The 17,183-nt window shown below is 37.9% G+C and overlaps 1 protein-coding gene across 14 annotated transcripts in view; it reads left to right on the top strand.

Moving 5' to 3' along the window:
* LTBP1 (latent transforming growth factor beta binding protein 1) overlaps positions 1-17,183 on the top strand; it is a 442,953-nt gene that overhangs the window by 249,007 nt on the left and 176,763 nt on the right. For all 14 annotated transcript variants that reach the window (XM_043918271.1, XM_043918275.1, XM_043918274.1 and 11 more), the window contains 2 exons: positions 1,137-1,239; positions 5,452-5,523. In XM_043918271.1, coding sequence (XP_043774206.1) covers positions 1,137-1,239; positions 5,452-5,523 — 175 coding nt within the window. The remainder of the gene's footprint in view (positions 1-1,136; positions 1,240-5,451; positions 5,524-17,183) is intronic.

Here is a 17,183-nt window from a genome sequence, read left to right as displayed (position 1 = left end):
CGCTCAGTCTGACTCTTTGCAACCCCATGGACGACCCCATGGACTATACAGTCCATGGAATTCTCCAGGCCAGAATACTGGAGTGGATAGCCTTTTCATTCTCCAGAGGATCTTCCCAACTCAGGGATCGAACCCAGGTCTCCCTCATTGCAGGTGGATTCTTTACCAGCTGAGCCACAAGGGAAGCCAAGGTGACTCTGAAAGCCATTTGGAGAATCTTGTAGAGGCTGAGGCAGAGGAAGGCAGAGTGGCCCCTTAGATCTGGGCTTTGCCTGCACATTAGGAATGAGGAGCCAGGTGGCCCTTCCTGCACCATTGGCCTCGAAATCAGTGCGCAAAGCAGAGTCTGTCATTCTAAAGTCTTGTCAATGCCACTGAGCAGGTCTAACTTCAGGATTCTGCTTCTTGGCCTCTTCTGACCTTGGCTGGCTGGAACATGAGATGGATCCTTGCATTTGTCATCTCTGTGGCACTCAGGTGATCCTGAAGCCCGACTCCTCTGCCTGCTGGCCTGATATAAACCTGCCAGAACCTTCCCAGCGTGGCTGACTTCCCGGGGTCAGGCTGCATGGCTGTCTGGAGTGTCTGTCTCACCCAGGGCTGGTCTGGCTCAGCCTGTGGTCATACTCTGTCTCTGCCCAGGCCTTGGTGTTACAGGAGGACCCATGGCCTCTTGTAGGTGGGATCTGTGCCGTATTCTCAAGGTCTTCGTACATGCCTCACCCTTACAGCTCTGTTCCCTGAGTGTCCACAGCGGACATCTCAGTAGACAGTTAAAATTCAAATGTAAAAAGTTCAAAGTATCTTTTAAGTTCCTTCTTACTAAGGGGAAAAAAATGCGAAAAAAGGCATTGGAAGGTTAAGTTTTATAAAGTGCTCAGATCAGTGACAGGTTGTATGAAGACTCTAAAAATGCCACGGAGCTCTTGGAAATGTGCTTGTTTGCTTGAGTGCCCTCTGATTGTGAGCTGATGTTTCATTCTGAGGTTTTAGAGCCCCCACTCCCAACACTCCCCCGGGTTCTGTGTCAACAACAAGGGAACTGTTTTATAATGTGGCTGTGAAGCACACCAGTGCTCTGGCGCTGGGCATCCTGCATCCAATTAACCTTCCTATTTCACACCTCATCATTGCAGTGTGGCAAAGCGCTCCCTGGCCTTTCAAAGCAGGAGGACTGCTGTGGAACTGTGGGCACCTCCTGGGGCTTTCACAAATGCCAGAAATGCCCCAAGAAGCCATGTAAGTGACATTTCATCGTTCTTTTGCAGGTTAATGTAGCATGTCTGTTTTCTTATGATGACTGTTTTAATGGTGAGACATTAGACTTCAAAGAAATCACATTGAATTGTGGAACATAGTACAATAATTTGCATCTCCAGAAATCTTGCAAGTCTGAGAAAGCTTTCATATTGATTTCTGTTTTTTAATAAACATAGTTATCGGTTGCCTTTTGTTCAGCTGGATTACTTTAAAGAAAAAATCTTTTAAAAGGGGATGTTCTATAAGTAGGCTCTATTTTCTAAGATGAAAGAAAAATAAGATCTCTTTTAAAATGATAATGAAATGATAATTAAATGCTGCTATAAAAAATCAGCAGTTGTTAAGTTACACTCCTTAAATGTTTATTAATATCCACAACTTCTCCTGCAGTTTTTATTACACTATAGGTTTTCAAATTTTACTGAAAAGAAAAGCTAAAATAGAGAAATGAATGATTGCTGATTTTTGAAAGAGAAGCTTAGTCACAAGGACACAGTGCTTCCTCCCTTTTCCTCTTAGTCTCTGCTGTTAAACTATCACATTTTTCACAACATAAATCTCTACTGACATCTACATGCATTGATTAGTCTATAAAATTTGTTTCCCAGAACCTGTTGATGTGAATAAATCCAGATTTACATCTTTCTGTTACTTTCCCCCCAGTTTTTGAATATGGTGTTAGCTCTGGATAATTGAATCCTATTTGGATTGATAATCTTTCTAAAAAGATTATCAGAGGTAGAAAGACAGAGGTAGCTGGTTTTAAGTGGAGCTTTCCCTCTTCTTATTTGTCATGTTTTTGCCAAGAAAGCAAGTGATATTTTTCTATGTTATCATTTTCGTTTTTATAGTTATTTTTAAATAGTTTATGCTGCAAGGAGTTTCTCATTTGCTTCCATTGGATAATTTTTATTTATCTTTCGTTAAACATCTGTTGATTTCAATGGTATTCTCAACAAACAGCTATTGATTTGAATGGTATTCTCAACTGCCTTTTAAAACTTATTCAATCTAGAATCTGCCCCCTAAGAATCACTGCTCCTTTGGTCTGTCTTATGTACTATTCTTCCATCATCATAAATGATTGTTTCTTATCTCTCAAACTTGTTCTCTAAATCTTTTGATGTTTCAAGTTAATTTAATTTTACTTTTTTCCTTGATAATTGCTCCTATCTTCCTTTAGAAAAATAATTTTTGGAAACACCACTGAAGTTTCTGATAATTAATGAATTACTCATATAGAGGGGAAAAAACGCACATAAACAAGAACATTCAGTACTGAGACATTGTCCCCGGTAAATTTTCTCTGGGTTTCAATAATGATTAGCCATGCAATTTCTAGCAGTGGGTTGAGTGTGATGGTCCCACCTCACTAAAAGATCTATCTACATAAAATTATCGTGACAGCCTGACCAAAGGGACATCTCGGGGACGTTTTGTATGATTTTGAGACCATGGAGTTTGGAGTTAGGTAGACTTGGGTTTGACTCTCAGCTCTGTCATTTGCCGTGAAGTCCTATGGACCATGAAACAAATCTATATCTAAAATGTTGAAGAAGCATTGCTTTTCAAAAAATGTCTCCCCATCATTTTGGGGGTAAGTTTAGAATAATGTGAAGGTTAGTATGTTTTCCACTGCTGAGTCTAAGGACTGAAGAAAGAGAAGTCAAATTCTTACAGCTTGGTTTTGAGGCTAAGTTTATGTTCTCTAGTACTTTTTTCATTTTATCTCTTATTTTTCTTTTTCATTTTTTCCCTTCTCTGTGTATTGTTTGCTTATTTAGCTTCTCTTTCCTCTTATTTCCAAAGCCCAAAGTTGCAAGACAGGGACAGAAGTGAAGAGTAAAGAGAATCACAGTTGTGTTATTTTCTATCTAGAAATGTGTCATCTGGGGATAAATTCAATACTTTATATGGTTTTGTTAGCTCTATATTTTAATGTTGATAATAATTTAAGTAGAAAGTAAAAGTACAAAGTTGCTATCACTTTTAACTAATGAAAATAAGGTCTGTATAGGTTGATCTAATATATAAGTTGAAGAGCAACATGGATTATGAATGAAGTAAGCTATTGACATCTTGACTTTTACTCCATTTGTGCCATCCTACCATGTAGCCCACTCCCAAGAAATACACTCAGAGTCCTATTCTTCCTATGTCACTTAAAAAACTTTGTTTATTTTAAAATCATACTCGTTTTGGAAGAGAGCAGACTTTTCTTGGCTTTAGAAGCTAGGGTTTTGTGCTCCATGCTTTTTTTTTTTTCACTCAGAGTAATTTTCAAGTGGCTCTTATTTAATGTTTTGAATTTTTTGTTTAGCCACATACAGAAAGACCTTTCATTGTTGATCAGTTCTTACTGTGAAAACTTACTTTTAAATCTGCAAATGATTTCATTAAAGAGTCTGTAATCTATTAAAAATGTACTTGGTATGAACAAGTTGCTTGTCCTTTAAACTTTTTTCAAAGAAAATTAGCATTGAATTCTAAACAGAGGAAGACTTTAAGATCATCTGGTCTGGCTTTCTGCCTTGAGGTAGACAACTTAATTTTTAAATGAGATAATAATCTCTCTTTTGCCTTTGAATAAGTCACTGAGAGAGATCTCACAATCTCTGTAGGTAACCTGTTACAGGGTGTCCTCCTTACGTGGGACAAGACTGGACATGTGGCCAAGGGGCTGAATGGGTGACTCCCCACATACTAGTTTTTTACTTTTAACCCACTATTTCCAGATTCCTCACCTTAACCATTTTCTAGCAGAGGAAATAAGGCAAAGAAAGGAAGTAATAGAGGAGAGGAATGTGACTAGTAAATACTTACGCGCTATTCCTTAGTGGTGAGAATGAAGACCATGTGTTAGGGGCAAAATAATTTTACTTTTCAAAGGAAAATTTCCATTTTACTTGGAACTTTTTTGTTTCACTGCTTGTTTAGGTCTTCTAAGTGGTTTAACCATTTAGCCTATTTTCATGACAGTCCATTATTATCTTAATAAAAGAGCACCTTATTGCAGGAAACAATGATATCTGTGCATACTTTTGTCAGGCCCAATGGTAGGCATTTTGTATAAAGTATCTCTGTACTCCGCAACAGCCCTGACTTACTCAACAGTTGGAAATACTCCTATTGTGCAGAATTCCGTTTGGAACCAGGAAGCTTGTCTTTCAAGGTGGCAGAGCTGTCAAAGGCAGAGCCAAGATTTGAACCCAGGTCAGACTGGTTCTGGAGAAGGCAGTGGCACCCACTCCAGTATTCTTGCCTGGAAAATCCCATGGACAGAGGAGCCTGGTAGGCTGCAGTCCATGGGGTCGTGAAGAGTCAGACACGACTGAGCAACTTCACTTTCACTTTTCACTTTCATGCACTGGAGAAGGAAATGGCAACCCACTCCAGTGTTCTTGCCTGGAGAATCCCAGGGACGGGGGAGCCTGGTGGGCTGCCGTCTATGGGGTCGCGCAGAGTCGGACACGACTGAAGTGACTTAGCAGCAGCAAACTGGTTCTGGCATTTATGCCAAGAAGTCTCTCAGGTATCACAGTAGGATGTCAGAATTTCAGTGGCTAGGGTTTTGTTGGTAAATTGGTGGCTTCAACATTTGACTGGTTGAGTTTTCTGAATGCTGAATCAGACAGTGTATCAGAGCATCTCTATACATCTCCTAGCTTCCTTTAACACCTGTTCTTCTCAGCTTCATGGTAGAGAGAATCAATTTATACTAGAATATGTGAGCCTATAATTCAAGTGAGCATATAGTTTATTATCTAAACTGGGAACTTTTCAGAGTGAAGTGGAATGCTATTAATGAACTTTGATGGAGCAACAGGTATCATCAAGGACTGTCCTAGGCAGACCAGGATGTCTAATCACCCTTTCTGAATTTATAAGAAAATTCAACTGCCAGTAGTTAATCATTGGGGAGGAATTGAATTTTTTGGTAATAATCACTGATTAGAAGAAAATATAGAAGAGTTTTATGGTTTTTGAATGAACATAAAGATTGAAAACTAATTGAGATTTATGTCTGTTGCAAAGCATGAGATATACTGAAAAACAACGGAAAATGAATATACATTGGGTTGATATCTTAGAAGTAAGATCATTGATGCTTTATATCACTTTGCTTATCACATACAGTAGTTTAGGATTGTAAGAATTTAAACATATAACAGAATTGTTTCTTTTTTACAGCTTATCATGGATATAATCAAATGATGGAATGTCTACAAGGTTATAAACGGGTTAACAACACCTTTTGTCAAGGTAAGATCAACTGTGAATTCATTGATGTATGAGCTCAACAGTTGTTTTGCTTTTAGAAACTTGAGTTGTTTTGCCATGTTTTGCTCATTAACCCAGCCTGTAAGGTCACACAGAGAACCATCTCATGCTCACTCTGTTTAGGAAAAAAAAGTTTAGTGTATGGTTGCTAGAATTACATCACTACCATTTAAACTTTATGGAACTTACCCTCCTCTATCTATTTGTGTTGGAATCCATGGCAGATTGGATTACATTATGGAGGGCATGATCCACATGTGCGTGTGTGCACATGTAAGCACATGCATGTTCCTAGAAGTAGTACTTCTTTACTGACATATGATTGGGCCACAGAGTTCCCTTTCTTCTCTCATCAGACTGTTTCTGGCTACTCAAACTATTAAGGTATTAAATATCAGAGCAAACACATTTTTTTAAAAATTTTTTTAATTGAAGGATAATTGCTTTTGTTCAATCTATATAGAAACATACAAGCAGTGGGACCTTCAAAAATCCTTTAGTTCAGTGTCTGTGCTTTACGAGTGAGGACATTCAAGTCCAGACTGGTTAAGTGACTTTTCTGTGGCCAAATAGATCTGAGGTTATAATTCAGGTTTACCAGTGCCTAGCTTATAGTACCCGTATATGATAGCAAATTTAATTTCATTTACTTTGGGAGATGTGCGGTCAGTGCTCCCAATTTCCGAGTACATGTCTAGGATGGAGGTGGTGGTAGTAACTTGGAAATATGTGTACTTTGCAATAAACAGAGAAAGAGCCTCCAAGAGTCTTATTGAACCAAAATCCATATCAAAACACAGCACATGTCCTCTGACTTGTGTTCTGAGACTCTCTATCCTTGACCAGTATGTGTTTATAGGGACAGAGCAGATTAATCGGAGAAGGCAATGGCACCCCACTCCAGTACTCTTGCCTGGAAAATCCCATGGACGGAGGAGCCTGATAGGCTATAGTCCATGGGGTCGCGAAGAGTCGGACACGACTGAGCGACTTCACTTTCACTTTTCACTTTCATGCATTGGAGAAGGAAATGGCAACCCACTCCAGTGTTCTTGCCTGGAGAATCCCAGGGACGGGGGAGCCTGGTGGGCTGCTGTCTGTGGGGTCGCACAGAGTTGGACACGACTGAAGCGACTTAGCAGCAGCAGCAGCAGATTAATGTAGTGTTAACAATATATATGTTAATCCCTATCAAAATGGTTCAAGTCAAAGGAATATCTTAATTATCTGAGAGATTTCTGAAGTGAATTGTCTCTTCAATATTGTATCTGTATAACTTTGATGATTTGAAGAGCTTTTGCTGACTTCAAAAGAATCTTCTTTTGAAATGCACATAGATACACCATGTCTTTAAAAATGTTTTCCTTCAAATATTTTAAGCCCTCATTGTAGATGAAAGAAGGTTGGCAAAGGAGAGGGTGCTCAAGATGCTTTTTGAGAAACATCTGCAAACTTGCAGTACTGCTAGGGATGTGGGAGTAGGGGATTAATCAACATTATGTAAGAATCAGTAGAATTTCAGATATCATTAAAAGTTCATACTGTATGGATAGAAAGCTGAATTAAATGGGTGGGAGAATGAATAGATGGCTAAATGTATATTCTACCATATAAACCAAGTTGACTGAGGAGAGAAATGTAAACCAAGTTGACTGAGGAGAAATATAGTGGCTACCTTGGAAATATGCCTTTAAATGTTTAATCGACTGTCCTGCAAGACTTATAAATTACTTGAAAAGCTAAAGTCAATAGCCTGGAGTTATAAGGAGGCATGTTTATAACAACTACATGCAAACCTTTTCTGTAGATTAGAATTCCCCATCATTGTAATGAGCCACTTTTGGAAGTACTGAGTTTCCAGCACTTAGGAGTGATCCAACAGATCCCTAATAGCTGTTGGCCCAGGATGCTATAGGGGGGCTTTGCTGTGCAGTAAGTAATGTTAAAGGACTCTGTCAATTTATTTTAGTGCTCTGATAGCAGTATTCTGTCACCTGGGATGGAGGTTGTGCATAAGAAGAAAGAAATGACTGGTCTGTCACACAAATTTTAGACCCTAGTCATGTAGTTTCCTGAAGTGTTCCTTTGATTAGGTATATCTGGTTGCTCCATTAAGCTGTAGAAAGAGGAGGATCCATATTTATACCTCGCCATTCTAAGTCTGCATGACTACTTGTTAGAAACTCTCCAGAAATGTCAGATGCTCCTGATTTCTCTGAATGTCAAATGGTGAAGAGTATACTCATTTTCTTGGGGTGGGATAGGATTTGGACATTATTAATCCCAATTAGGACTGAAAGAGAGTGCCCAAGATCGCAAAGATAATGAGGAGGCCCAGCCAGGATTAAATTCCCAAGCCATCTCTGTTTCTATGTGCAGCATGGTCTCTTTTACCAATTTTGTATATATCCATAAAGTATTACTAATGTAAATATGATATACTATCTGTTTTGAGAACTAATAGAAGTCAAAGAAATTAATGTTTATTTGATTTAATAAGAAAGGATGGTTATCTAATATATTCCTTCTACTGGCTAGTTCAAGGTTCTAACAGTTCATGTTCATAAAAATGCCACTATAGAAGTGGAAGTGAAAATTTGCAAGTAATCATTTGTCATCTCATTTAGCAACATAAAGTGGAGAAGCCTTTAATTCCCTGAGGATTTTAGACTTTTCCTTTTCTGGTTTGGTTGGTATGGAGTGACCTTTTAACAAATTTTATTCATACTGAGCATATCAAATGGTTCCACCTCAGTCACACTGATGTTCAGTAACGCCAAATCCTGGCTTATGTTTGTCTTAGGAGAATATTTGCAAAACAGCGTTGTACTTTTTGGCATGAATTCTGGAGTGAAGTATCACAGAAAATTCTATTTCATGCTGCCTCGAGTAGGCACTGCTAAATTACACTACAGAGCAGATTGACTCATAACATCATATGATTTCATTCATCATAATCTATTACATTACTTTTGGGCGAAGGGCTTAATTTCATTCCTTTTGTGATATTATTGGCCACTAAACTTAGGTAGAACTTTCTCACATTACATATGTACACTTGGATTTTCCTAGAGCCTTGAAGCTCTTTACTTTGAAGTTTTTCAAAAGAAGCCTGTTAACCATCTAATTACTTGTGCGTTCCACATTGTTCTTAGAGTTTAATGTCTTCTCAGTTTACAAAGTGCATTTAAAATTAAAGTGATTAATAACTAGAATTGCATTATTTCCTTCACCTAAGTGAATTAATGCCTGAAACAACTTTTCACAAAGTGTACTCTGTAACAAAGAGCCAACTGTGCACAAGTTAATTTGAGGAGCTTTCAAATAATTGCCCTAAAAGTTGGGTTTTCCCCTCCTTTCTAGTGGTGCTGCAATTATGTTTTCAAAGGAATGATTTATTGCATATACACACATGGAGCTCTAAAACCTGCCCTCACTGCCCTCAACATTTATGGAATTGTTATAATTTGCTTCATTTATAAAAACAAACAATTCAATTAAATTTCCTGGTGGATACCTAGAGTAGCATTTGTCATTTCATGATTATGCTAAAGGTTTGATGTTGAATTAGAATTAAATGAAGAAATACCTCGTGGCAGTTATCATGGAACTCCTGTTTCATGGTCTTCCCTGGTGCCTTGGATGGCAAAGAATCTGCCTGCAATACAGGAGACCCAGGTTCAATCCCTGGGTCGGGAAGATCCCTGAAGAAGGGAAAAGCTACCCACTCCAGTATTCTTGCTTGGATAATTCCATGGACAGAGGAGCCTGGTGGGCTCTAGTCCATGGGGTCACAAAGATTTGGACATGACTGAAGACTTGACTATCACTTTGCCGTGAAATAAATGTGTTCTTAAAAATTAGGTGTAAATCTCACTTCTAGAATTGGGTTCTGAAATTACTTGGGAACCAGTCTATTCCATGAAATCTTTTATTTAAAGCAAATATCTCTTTTAACATGCTAAAATCACTTACTTGTTTCATTAGTTTATGGTTCTAAAATCAACCTACTGTTTTCTGCATTTTTAGCATGTGCTGAGGTGATATGGGCAGTGCCAAAATACATAGCTAGACAGTGTCTGTGCTTTTAGAATCCAGTGTATGTATGTTTCTTTTTCATGAATCTTGAAATCTTTAAAAAATATCCCATAGCCCATAAACATGAGTTGGCGGGGCACTCCTGAACTACAGACTGAGGATATGTGATGAATGATGAATAAGACATCAGTCTTGCCCTTTGGATTTAGTGTAATTAAATCAGTTTGAATCAGCAGGATGTAATTTGCTTTGTTCAGTCTTCCAACTAGCTGAATTTCAGCTCACTCCAGATGAGCCCATTAAAGCAAATACAAAAGAGCTGTCCACATAACTTTCTTTTGGCTTGATTTTATTACACTGGTTGTTCTGCTCTAATAAAATAAAATTACAAAACAGATACACTAAGACGCAATAATACTCTACTAAAACTTTCACTGCAGGACTTCTTTTTGCTAGAAAGATTCTAGAGGTGCATATGAAATTGAATTGTATTCCGACCATAGAAAAGATAATGCACTTTCCCCGCCCCCGCCCAGGGGCATACCTCTGTCATTAAATGAAATTGACCAATCTTGATTAATAATCCATGTAAAGAAGGTGTACATGGAACTTCTTGGTTATAAAGAGGTTGTCTGGACTGTAGCTTACATTTCAGGCCTCTTAAGTGAACGTAAAAAAATTGCTGTGACTGCACTATGGTGAATATGTAGAGGAAGACTGGTCTTTGAGTGCGTTGAGGAGGCTAGAAAGTATAGGAAAGACCCTCAAGTAAACTGACTTGGCTGGAGAAAGGAATTGGCCTGTGGTGTACTGCTGGGTTAAAACAGACAGGTAGGGTGAGATACAGTGATACTTAATTTTAAGACCAGTTTCTTATTTTTCTTATGATTAATTGCATGCATCATTTGTAATATAATGGACTTCTGGTACATGCTGGGAAAACAGTTATTGGATTTACACTTCTTTTAATGTAGAGATGTCCAAAGGCCATTATGACAACAGCTTGCATATTTAAAAGAAAATAGATTTGTGATAACTTTCTTAGAAAAGAGATTATCATTTTAGAACTATTTTCAAAGGTATAGTTAATGGAAACAACTTTTTTTATATGGTTAATAGTTAAATGAGTTTACTGAGATGGTATCAGTTTTTTCACTCAGTGTTGTTTCTTGTATCCTTGCTTTCTGGGTTCATGTTCTCTTTTGTGATCGGATTGTCAGATAAAATGTAGGATGCCCAGTTAAATTTGAATGCCAGGTAAACAGCAAATAATTTGGGATATACATTCTTAAAGTATAAGCTTACATGAAATTCAAGCTTAACTGGGTGTCCTATATTTTTATTTGCTAATTTATATTTTGAGATCACAGCCTTTAACAGTTCTTTAAGTGAGGATAACTAGGAAATATATACTTTATATGTCTGAGAATATCTTTATTTTGAACTCATTCTGTAATGAGAGTGATCAAGTATACAATTTTAGGATAACAGTTATTTTCCAGCAGTACTTTTAACCTACAGAATACCACTGTATTTCTGACTTATTTTGGATACTGTTTTCCTTAGTAGAGAATGGTTCTGTCTTTGGAGATCATCTCTTAATTCCTTATGTTCTGTAGTTTTACCATGATGTGTCTATATGTGGATTTATCTTTATTTTACTCAGTAGGCAGAGTGTGTTGTCCAACTGAAGACTCCAGTCTTTCTTCATATTTGAAAAATGATCAGATGTTATCTCTTCAGATATTGCTTCTCCACCTTGCTCTCCAGTTGTAACTCCTTTTAGACAAGTGTTGAAAACTCTGTTTTCAATGTCTCTCATAACATGTCTTTTGTCCTTTTATCTTCTTGTCTCTTTTGCTGCTTTATGCATGAATACCTAGTTCTGTCTTCCAGTTTTCTAATTGCTGCTTTATTATGCCTAGCTGGATTCTACCCTATCTGTTGCACTTTTCATTATAAGATTATTTTTCATTTTTGAAATCTCATTGTTTGTCATAGCTAATCTATTCTTGTTTCATTTTTAAAAATGTATTTATTCAACATTTTAAGCATGCTGAGACGTTTAGCTGTATTTCAGCTGCTGAGGAAGGAGGGTTTTCATAGATACATTTAATTTGTTACCTTTAGTTGATAATACCCTGGCTTCCCTTGCTGCTTGCTAGACAGTAGACCCAGAGTTTCAGTGGCTGCCTTGTGTTGTGTATTAATATTTCAGTAATTGTTATATATTTAGAAACAGCGGTGAGTGCCAAAGCATGAACTTACTGTGTTACTTAAAAAAAAAAAAAAAAAAAAGTGTCCATATCAGGATTGAGGTGTTTTTTTTTTAATTTAAAGAAATCAATATCAGAATGTGGTTTCTAACACATATATGATAAATTGTTTTTCTTTGTGAGTATAGAAAAGCTTTTCAGAAGACTTCAAATTATATAATTAGCAGTTATCCTCAGTCTATTTTATCTGTTGTAATTATGCAGCCCATCAACACAAGATTATTCACCATCTGACATTCATGCATTCCTTTGTTTTATGGATATTTAATGACAGTTTAAGTGGGAGCACTCTGAGAAATATATTAATAACACTCAGTTCATACCCTTACAAAAATCACTGTTCTCACAAATAATTGAAAGGCATCATGTCAGTCTATAACATCGAGGCAGCAGGTAGTAAGCACTGTAAGAAATGAACCAGATACTATGCAATGTCAAAGGAAATTTCCTATTGAGTTGGGAAATCAAAGATGGCATTTAAAGACGTTTTCCTTTAGAAAAAGTCACATTTTTCCTATTTATAAAAATAATTTATGCCTATTGTTTAATTTTTAGAACCTAGAGAAATGTATAAAAGTAAAAATTACCAAATAAGATTTGTTTTTCCTACCAATACACACATATTGGTATATACACATATGTGTGTATATATGTGAAATTATATTTCATGGATAGTTGTGAGAACTATTTTCATTTAAGAGATAATGAACACCTGATATTATTAACTAACCTTCTAAAATTATCTTAATGCTGACATAGAATCCCAGTTAATGGAAATAGGGTAATTCATTTAACCTTTCCCCTAACAATGGATTTTCAGATTAGTTTCTTTTTTTTTCTTTTTATATATAATGCGTGTTATATATGAGGGCATACTTAAATGTAAACCTTTACATGAAGCTGTGATTATGTGTCTAGAAGAAACGCAATCGGTCCCCAAGCTTTGGCTCATCCTGTGTGCATTAGACTTCAGAGAGGGCATACGGTTTCCCTTCCCACTAAATGGAGAGAGACCGCTGACTGTGTCCTTCCTCTCCATCCTTATTTTCTTTCCTTGACAAATTTGAAGACACAAAAAGAGCAGTTAAGTTGTATGTTTTTCGTCACATAGGCCCTGTACATTTTCATTTAGGTTTTCCCCAGATATTTTGTATTGAATATGGCTGTGAGCAAGATTGTTATTTTTTAAAAAATATTAGGTGTCTTACTGGAGCACATTCCTGTTGGTTTTAATAATTTCATCTGAGTTTTCTATGTAGGAAAATCATTTTACTTTCAAGTAATTGTGATGTGGGCAAGATGGTGATATGGGATAGGGTGGTTATCAGGGCTGGAAGGAATTAAGACACAGGCGTGGGAGAACATGCCCCGAGCTTGGGCCTGGTGAACCCCACCACTGGGGATGGGTGAGGCTTGTCAAGGTATTTGGGAGTGGAGGCAGGCTGAATTCAAAATTGGTTTGGTAAAGTGCCTCAGGCTAGTGAGTGTCAGCTTCTTTCAAGGTTTTATTTTAAATACATGGGAAGCTGATATGTTTTGTGAATTAACTTTTAACTTTTTTTATTCCCCCATTGATGTTTTTGGTTTCCTTCAAAGAGTTTAGGTTGTGACCAAATTTTCATGGATGTCTTCAGAAACATAAATGTTTCTGAAAAGTTAAATATCTTCAGATTAGTACAGTTGCCCTTTGTATCTGTGGGTTCTGCATGGAGGTATGCGGGGCTGATTGTCTTATGCCCTTTGATTTCAGGGACTTGGGCATCTGCAGATTTGGGTATCTGCATGAAGAGAAGTGGTCCTGCAGCCAGTCCCCCAGGGATGACTCTGGATTCTTCCTCCCCTTTTCCCACTTACCCATCTTCCTCAGTCTTCTTTCCTTCTCTCTCCCCCACTCCCTCTTTCAAGGCCCACTCAACTTGTTCTGGGCCTTATTGCAGTGATGGTGTCAAGGAACAAAGTAGATGGTGAAGAACTGTAGACATAATTATGCTCTTGGTGACAGTGATCCTGAAACATCTAGTACTAAATGTGTGCTAAGTTCACCAGCACTCCAACCCAGCTTAACCTTTAAAAAAAAAAACACAAAAACATCTTTATATTGGAGTGTGGCCGATTAACAACGGTGTGATGGTTTGAGGTGGACAGCATAGCAACTCAGCCATGCATATACATGTAACCATTCTCCCCCAAGCTCCCCTCCCATCCAGGCTTCCACGTGACATTGAGCAGAGGTCCCTGTCCTTATTGCCAGCTTAACCCTTAACCTAAGTTCTTCCTCTGCTAATCCCAGGTTCTCACCCAACTTTTCCCCAGACTTTCTCCAGAGGTGAACTGGGCCACCTGCTGCTCTAACGACTGTTGATTTTATTTATGTGATGCTTTTCTCCTTATGGTAACACTTGCATAAAAAATATGATAACTTTCTATTTACTGACAGTGAAAGTGAAGTCGCTCAGTTGTGTCTGACTCTTTGTGACCCCGTGGACTGTAGCCCACCAGGCTCATGATAAGCAATTTCCTTTTTGGTTATTATTGCCTACACATCTTTTTATCTGTTTATGTATTTTGCTAGTGTTTACTGAATGCCTGTTTAGTGGAGTTGTTGGGTTGGGTGCTTCAGCTATGTCACCATTCTCACAGTAACCCGGTGAGATAGTGCTATTTTTCTTTAAATTTGCAGTGAAACTGAGCCCTGAGTCTCAGAGAAATTAGTAATGCAAGATGACATAACTGGAGAATGCCAGGGTCTACCTCGGATGCCTGGGCTCCCCACTTTGGACTACTAACATTTATATAGTAGTTTGTAGTACTTAAGGTGGTTTCTATGTTGTTAATTCATGACAACAACTGCATCTGCTTGTTACAGTTAGAAAATCACGGCTTAAAGCCTTGATCAATAAACAGCAGTGCTGGGAGGGATATTCAGTGCTCTCTGATTCTTTTAGTCTTTACGTTGTACTAGCCTGTTACATGCTTTCAGTAGTTTGGTTTAGAAATCAGAGTTCTCCACATTTCATTGTTTATTTTTATAGCAAAGTTTCTGGTTTTAAATGTGTCTGCTTTGTAGGTAAAGTGTTTTTCTCTTACATTATTAGCACTGAATCTTAGTTTTATCCTGAAGTCCTTAACTAGCAGAATGTTGATGATCTAGAGGCTATTTGTTTAAGCTCGAATTCCTCTTGAGCACTCCTCCTGAGTCTCTCCTCTTCCCCTGCAAATTAACAGTTACTTTGCTAAAACAATCATGTGTTTCTCATGCTGCTGGGGACAGCTGGACAGTTCTGCTGACCCAGGCAGGCTGTGGATGATCTCAGCCAGGCTCCGTCTAGGGTCTGTGATCAGCTGATGGTTGCCTTATGCTGGATGGTCCAGGATGGCTTCCGTTAGGATGGCTCAGCTTTCTTCTCATCTAAAACTTTTCAGGCCTCGATTTGGGATTGACACAGTGCCACTTCAGCTGTATTCTAGTAGCTGAAGGAAGTCATAAGGCCAACCTGCATTCAGGGAGTGGGGAAAAGACTCTACCTTTTACTGGGAGAAACCACAAAGTCATGTAGACAAGGTGATAGATACAGAGAGAGGTAGAGAATTGGGCCTATTTTAGAAATCATTCTGTAACACCTTGATGGCTTATATCTTGCTTGAGAAAAAGGGAAATGAAGATCTGTATTTGTATCACTGGGGGGTTATGCGTGCTCAGTCGCTTCAGTTCTATCCGACTCTGTGCGACCCTATGGATGATAGCCTGTCAGACTCCTCTGTCCATGGGACCTTCCAGGCAAGAATACTGGAGTCGATTGCCATGCCCTCCTCCAGGGGATCTTCCCGACCGAGGGATCGAACCCAAGTCTCTTACATCTGCCTGCTTTGGCAGGCAGGTTCTTTACTGCTAGTGCCGCCTGGGAGGTCATTGTATGTTTAAACTTAGGAGGCCATGTTGTTGGTGAAAAAAGTCTGATATCAGAAATTATGTAGTTTGTTATATATTTAATTTTTGTTAGTAATGTAACCAATGTATAGAACAGTGAAAATCCCAGTGAGTGAATATCACAAAATGAACATAACTGTACTTACCACTCAAATCAAGAAATAGAAGATCCCCTGCACCCAAAAATCCACCCTGTCTCTTCTCAATTTTTACCCTATCCCCCTTTTTCAGAAGTGATCACTGTGCCAACTCTTCTAAGCATAGATGTGTTATCTTTATGAATTTTCAAATTATCCAGTATGTTTCATGACTTCTTTCACTTAATAGTGAAAGTGGCCAATACTACTTTTTCTTAATATTCAGAATGCTGACTAGTGAAGTGATACTATCCATCGATGTTTTCATGTAAAAGTTTTTCAGTGCCTTTTCCCTTCATTCTTCTGTGATTTTGTAGTTTATGCAACATTCGCTACAGTTAGTGTTTTCTCTGTAGTTCCCTTTAGTTCCATTATCATAAGGGAATTGATTGTTGTGATGTTTCTTTCTTTTCCAGAGGAAATAAACAATATGTACAGGAGAGTAGTGTGGGTGAAAAAAATGAAACTTAGGATCCATTGCTGTTGCTATGTATTTGGGAAATTATAGTAGAAAATAATAGGTATGAACTAAGGCTGGAGTCAACCAGACTTGATAATTAAATTATTCAAAGTACTTAAAATGCTTAAAATTCTTTTAACTTACCTATCAGATTTATCACAGAGCTGTGCTGTATTTAGTGATTTAATGCTAGAAATTGTGGGGGTGCTTAATGTGATGCTGAATCATGTTTTGCAGTAGTGATGACCAAAGCAATTGATATATTTAGCTGATTTGAAGGTGTTATTTTACTGTCCTAGCCATTCTCTTGGAACTCCTGCTGCTCTTTGTAGTCTAAATAGGTACAATATTTTGGGTAAGAATTTAAACAGTTTTGATCCAGACCTGAGTATCATTTTAGCATTTAAAATCAGTTTGGGACCCATTCCTATCCATTGTAGAATCATTTTCTAATGTGTCCTCTTACTATGCCTCTATCACTGGGATAGGATTCAAAAAGGAAATGTCTGTTTATTTTATTCACTTTTCTTCAGGAAAGACAGTGGTGAAGTGAGTCATTAGCACATTGTATTTTCCAATAGTTCTCTTTGACCTTAATCTCGGGAGCAATAAACTCAATGGGAAGATGCCTGTTGAATCACGAGTGATGAGGAAAGCCCATGATAGATATGTTACTATGAATGTTTCAAGGAGAAATTAATGTAGTGTCTATAGATTATAGTCGGAAATCCAAGACCAGCAGAGATGCGCATCTTCCATGTGTAGCACACATGTATTGAGAAATAAATGCAGACTGTTTTCTG

The sequence above is a fragment of the Cervus elaphus genome, chromosome 11 (assembly GCF_910594005.1).
Source record: "Cervus elaphus chromosome 11, mCerEla1.1, whole genome shotgun sequence".
In the NCBI taxonomy this organism is placed as follows: Eukaryota; Metazoa; Chordata; class Mammalia; order Artiodactyla; family Cervidae; genus Cervus; species Cervus elaphus.
This window is presented reverse-complemented; position numbering and strand designations above follow the sequence as displayed.